At 33.7% G+C, this 5,926-nt stretch overlaps 1 protein-coding gene across 1 annotated transcript; it reads right to left on the bottom strand.

The window, feature by feature from the left end:
* Positions 1–1,068: 1,068 nt before the first annotated feature.
* LOC133290764 (heavy metal-associated isoprenylated plant protein 39-like) lies at positions 1,069–2,227 on the bottom strand. Its single transcript, XM_061488880.1, has 3 exons — positions 2,085–2,227; positions 1,698–1,773; positions 1,069–1,451 (listed from the first exon to the last, which is right to left on the bottom strand). Exons 1-3 carry the CDS (start codon positions 2,088–2,090, stop codon positions 1,150–1,152), a joined length of 384 nt encoding a protein of 127 aa, XP_061344864.1. The 5' UTR covers positions 2,091–2,227; the 3' UTR covers positions 1,069–1,149.
* Between the last annotated feature and the right edge of the window lie 3,699 nt (positions 2,228–5,926).

The raw sequence follows: 5,926 nt of genomic DNA, 5'->3' as shown, positions 1-5,926 counted from the left end.
TTACAAACTACTTATTTGGGAAAAGTTTCCAAGTAAAGCCAAAATATAACCAAGTGTTTTGGATTCGTGTTAATGGCTTCACCTAAAAATTCATTAAAAATATAGGGTTAAGCATTACAGATATGCTCACTACAATCCTAATCCTTATTTGTTATTATTATACGCACACACTCATTTTGGCTTCTGCAGCTGTCTCCTCTGTAATCCACATATACAACAGCAACTTTAATCCAATAGCAACTTATCCACCTTCATGTAAAAACTCACTATAAATATTAATATAGGGTTAAGCATCATATATATGCTCTCTCCAATCATAATCCTTATTCGTTGTTATTATGCGCACACACTCTTTTTGGCTTCTGCCGGTGTCTCCTCCTTACTCCACATATCCAATAACAACTTTAAGAGGTAAACAATATAACTTCAGCATTTGCACTACCAACAAGACTCATGAAGAAATCAACGAGCCTATTGCTCATATGAATTTCTTGAACCTTAGGAAGGAAATGCTAGCATTTTCCATTGAACCTTAGGAAGGGAGTGCTACCATTTTGCCATTGAAAAATACTGATTGTTAAGTGTGCAATGTGACTACTACATATCATTTCTATGAATTTCTATGGTTTAACAACATTCCATGCTGCCAATACAAGTTTATTAAGTACAACAAATACCATTTGTTCTGTCATCAGATATAACTATTTGTTATGGCCAATCCATTTTCAAAACCAACCAAATGTTTTTATTCATTCTATTCTCCAAATCTTACACTTTCAACAAAAAGGTACAAATTTTTAATTAAAGTCGCAAACAATCAGGAAATAAACAGTATCATTCATACTTCTAATTATTGAAATAAGAAGAAGCAAGAGAAGATTGAAAATTGTGCACCATAATTGAATAATATTAATTCAATATTACTCAAATTTAATTAATTGCTTGAGAATAACACATCAGAATTTTACATGAATACCAGCAAAGTCTAATCAAACATTAAAAATCAAATTCCTATACAGCATATTACTCTTCTTGGACACACTCCATCCCTCAATCTGAATTGTTAGAAAAAGCTCCCAAAAAATGGAAAATAACGTTTTTTTTTTTTTTTTTTTTTGCATTTGCTTTTCATATCAGGTATCCTAAATTTTAGCAGATGACACAGCCATTAGTGTCCTCCTCTTCCACACTTGTAACATAGTGATGCTGATTAGACTGTAGTGGGGTCATGTGATAATAAAGTGGATAGGCTTCATAAAGCTTAACAGGTTCTGGAACTTTTATTGAATCCTTCTTATCATCTTCCTTCTTTTTTTCTTCTTTAGCAGGTCCAACAGAAACTATTTCAGTATGACACCATTTCCTTAGCTTCCCCACAATATGAACTGGGTCAATGTCTCCCACTAATGTTAATTTCTTGTCTTTCATGTCAACAGACACTGATTCAACCCCTGCAAGATAATAACAAACACAATTTCAATTAAAAATCAATATAAGGATACTGTAAAACTAATCCACTATAACAAAGCATAGTAAAATGTTTTGCTTTTATTGCAACTTTCTAGCCAAGAAAGAACTACAGGTTTATTTTTTTTATTTTTATTTTTGTCTCTGTTTGAATTTTGTTGATTGCTTCTAGCATAAAAAAACCAAGTGGTTTAGCAAAGAAAAGAGATTAAGAAGTTGAAATTCAATACCTGAAATGCCAGAGACTGTTTTCATAGCTTTTTGCTTGATTCTGTCATCATACAAGTCTGCCTTCAACACTACTTTCTGTCACAGAACAAACCAAAGAGCTTTCAGGACTCAACAATTACTTCTAAGTCTACAATATGAAAGGAAATCATAACAGACAATGAACACAAAATTATTGATTTCATACTTTGAAAGTCAAAAAGATGTACACCAATTCAGACCAAAAAATTTAAAGCAAAAAAAAATATATATATCAGTCATGAATGGAGACAGAACAAAACTCGTTCAAAAAAAATAAAAATAAATGGGTGATTTAATGATTAGGTGATGAAGGGAAGGAGATAAATCAGATAATAGAGATTGGTTTAACTTGAGGGTAAAATTCTAACCTTCATTGTTGTTGTGAAACTTGTGAGAGCTAAGCAATAATTGTTGGTGACAATTGCAAAGGAAGGCCTAGAAGAGCTTGGGGACAACTTTGAAGAGATAAAACAGTTGAAGAGGAAGTGTATGAGATATCTAAGTTTTGTAGTTGAAATGAAGTGGTGGAGTGAAGGTGAGGTTGAGCAAGATTTTATAGTAGGAAGTGGTGAGAAACATTGAACACAGTCAACACAAGTCAAGGTCAAAAGTGTAGTGTTCTTCCTTCGTGGATGGATCCATAGAAAATAATGGTGTCGTTGAGAACTTTCCGAGAGGTTTGGTTTCGCTGGCATTTGTGTCAACATCAAGGTATTTGTCCACACTCTGAATGCTTCATTCATGAATCACGCGCTTGGCACTGGGTCCCATCCCAAAGGTAGTTCCATGGTATATTTGGCGGCCATAATTCACCACAGAAAATAGACATCAAATTATATTTACCTATATATTTTTGGTTTTATTCCCCCACCCCCACTACTCTCTTCTACCGTGATCATGTAATCTAAATATTTATTAAATATAGGAAAAAACTTTAAAAAATAAACCCAAGTGATTTAATCCCTATGTTTTATTCATCACTTATTTCCTTTACGTAGTGTTTGGTTGAAGAGTTTGGTTGAAGAGTTTTCAAAAAATTTCCAGTGAAGTGCAACTATTTGTTATTTGTCCACGTTTGGTTAAAGGATTCATGAGATTTATCCATCAAACACAGTTGCCTAGCAATTGAGAAATGCATGTAAAAAAGTTAATAATGCACTGTTAATGAAGCCCTCTCCTAACATGGTATTTGTGTGAAAACTGGATAAATGGAAAAAAAGGATGAAAACAGTGACAAGTTTACCCCTAGCTCTTCTTAACCACATGTGAGCAAAGTCTCTACTCCTCTTCGTAATTTCTATTCTTTTTCTCATCAAAATTTTATTTTCAACCAAACATACTTCAAAATATTTAACCTAATTTTTTCAATAATATTTTGCGGTACCAAACAATTTTTTTTCAACTTTCCTACCAAACTTACTTTCCAACATTTTTTCTTATAATTATATTTTCCTAGTAAAAAAAAATATTTACGGAACCAAACACTACCTTATAATTTTTTCATTCCACCTTTATCACTATTATAAATTGGAATAGTCTGTCCATTTCGTCTATTAATAAATTACAGATAAGTAATTAAAGAATGAAAATTTTACTTTCACCTCTTCAAGCGTATATGACTTAATTCTTTGTAATTTTAAACTTGTCACTTAAATTTATTGTGAGCACAAGTGCATCAATTAACCCATAAATGTTAAAAATATTTTTGAGTAAATACCTTTTTTTGGTCCTCGGCAAATTTCACAATGCCCGCTTTAGTCTCTAACAAATAAAAAGGCTATTCGTGGTCCATAAGAAATTCAAAATGGATCCATTTAGTTAAAATTGTTGTCCCTCACAAATTCAAAAAAGAGACATATTAGTCCTTTAAAAGGACTAAAATGGGTCCACTTTGAATTTCTTAGGAACAACGAATAGTCTTTTTATTTGCTAGGGACTAAAACGGACATCGTAAAATTTGCTGGAACCGAAAATACTATTTACTCAATATTTTTACTCAACAGAATCCTACGAATGCTGCATATTGTTTTAGAAGAGAAAATATGTACATCTTTAATGAGTAGGTAACATTTTTCATTAGATTTAGAAAAAGAAAGAAAGAGAATCATTCAACGATTCTGCTTTTCAATTATATGATCGAGTCACTTTCTTTGAAGGAATTAATGGGGTGAGGATGAGGATCCAGAAAACGACAAGACACCCTTTGGCATTTGGAAAAGAAACAAATTATAGAAAATATTTTTTTTTTTGGTGGATAATTATAGAAAATATTTTCCTGTTACTGTTTGTACCTATTTTCAAAAATAAGGGAAATATTAGAATTGTCCTAGCATTAAACTTATCAACCATACTATATATTCGTGGGAGGGAGTTTTACAACATAAGAGACCAAAGAAATTTTTTTATAAAAAAACTGAGTTGTATTTCCACGCACTAACATAATTGTTTTCTGTACATTCATATATAGCAGAAGGGAGGAAGAAAAAGCTATGTAACTAACTATGAACTGGCAAAACTAAAAGAGTATAAAAATACCAAATACAAGAAAAGAAATTTAGATGAAATACAAGAAAAGAAATTTAGATGAAATACATGAATAAAAAAAAATACACTTATACTCTCCTTAAAGATGCAGAGTGAATGCTAAGAACTCCCATCTTATATAAAAAGATGAGCAAAAAACTATTTTGGATTAAGAGCTTTTGTGAATAAATCAGCCAACTACTTGGAAGAAGGGATTGGAAAAGTCTGAATGTGACATTTGTTAATGTGCTCACACACCAAGTGACAATCAATTTCTATATGTTTAGTACGCTCATGAAACACTGGATTGAATTGCAGCCTAGTTATCACAGAATAAATGTGCTGGATTGGAACAAGGGATATGTAGATCATGGAATAGAGAGAGTAGCCATAAAATCTCACAAGTAGCATTAGCCATTGACGTATACTCAACTTCAGCATATGATCTAAAAATAGTATTTTGTTTCTTTGATTTCCATTAGACAACAGAATCACCAATATAAACACAAAAACCCAAAATTGATCGACGAGTATCCGGGCAAGATGCCTAATCATAATCAGAAAAAATATTTAGTTGCATAAAGGAAACAAGCAAAAAGAATTCCCTGACCAACAGTAGCCTTCAAGTAAGCAAGAACTTTATGAGCAATCTAGGTGATGATACAAATTGACTAGGGTAATTTAAAGCAAAAGGTAAATCAGCCTTGGTGATTGTTAAATAAAGGAGATGTCGAATCAACCTACGATAAGAAGTAGGATCTTGTAAAGGCTCACCTTCATGTAGTGAAAGACGAGGGTTGATATCCATAGGAGAAGAGCTCAGGTTATAACCAAGAAGACCAGAATCGATTAAGATCTATGGAACATATTTAAATTGACATAGAGAGATTTCTTCGGAAGAACGAGAATCCTCAAGGCCCAAGAAATATTTCAGATCACCAAGGTTTTTCATTTTAAATTTGTTGTCCAAATCTCAATAAATTGGTGCACTGTAGTAGTATCACTAGAAGCAACTAAAATGTCATCTAACATATACTAGTGTGTTATGGACCCGTATAAGGGGCCCATTAAGTGATAGACCCAATAAGGGGCAATCTAAGATCTGAATCAGTGATAATCGCGAATAGATATCCATCAAGGATACTAATCCTAATACGATAGCATAGCAAGCAGGCTTGAGCCCCCTATCAGAGGCACCAAAGGCCCATCCACACTACCCACAGATAACCTCTATAAATACAAGGTAAACCCTAAAGGTACGTTACGCTCTCTCTTACTGTTATGTTGTCACTGTGCGCACACACACACCGCATTGGCTAATGCTGTTATAGTATTCTGTGCACAGTGATATGCTTGACTCAAGAGTATCTTCTTCATAGATACCTTGGAGAAGGCTGGACATACATACCAGCCTATTGGGCTGGACATCTCTGTCCCAAGGACAGAAAATTGGCGCTGTCTGTGGGGAATTCTTCTCTGAATTTGAAGTTCCCACCAATTTGACGAAGGATGGCAATCCAAACAAGGAGCAGTAGCCAACAGCCACCCCAAAACCAGAACCAATCGCTGGATCCAGTTCTGAAAGATGTAAATCAACCTCAACACCAGCCAGGAAACGGTGTGGATTATGATCATGTCAATGTCAGTGAAGATGTCTCAGACACCGCTTCCACACCAGCGCGTCATG

This window comes from Gastrolobium bilobum, unplaced genomic scaffold, assembly GCF_033153095.1.
Source record: "Gastrolobium bilobum isolate Gb01-03AN ecotype WA unplaced genomic scaffold, APGP_CSIRO_Gbil_v1 utg65947, whole genome shotgun sequence".
NCBI classification, from domain to species: domain Eukaryota; kingdom Viridiplantae; phylum Streptophyta; class Magnoliopsida; order Fabales; family Fabaceae; genus Gastrolobium; species Gastrolobium bilobum.
This window is presented reverse-complemented; position numbering and strand designations above follow the sequence as displayed.

Coding starts and splice junctions, on each gene's coding strand:
- LOC133290764 (XM_061488880.1), bottom strand. Junction 1,452..1,697: donor AACAGTCTCTGGCATTTCAG/GTATTGAATTTC, acceptor ATTATCTTGCAG/GGGTTGAATCAGTGTCTGTT.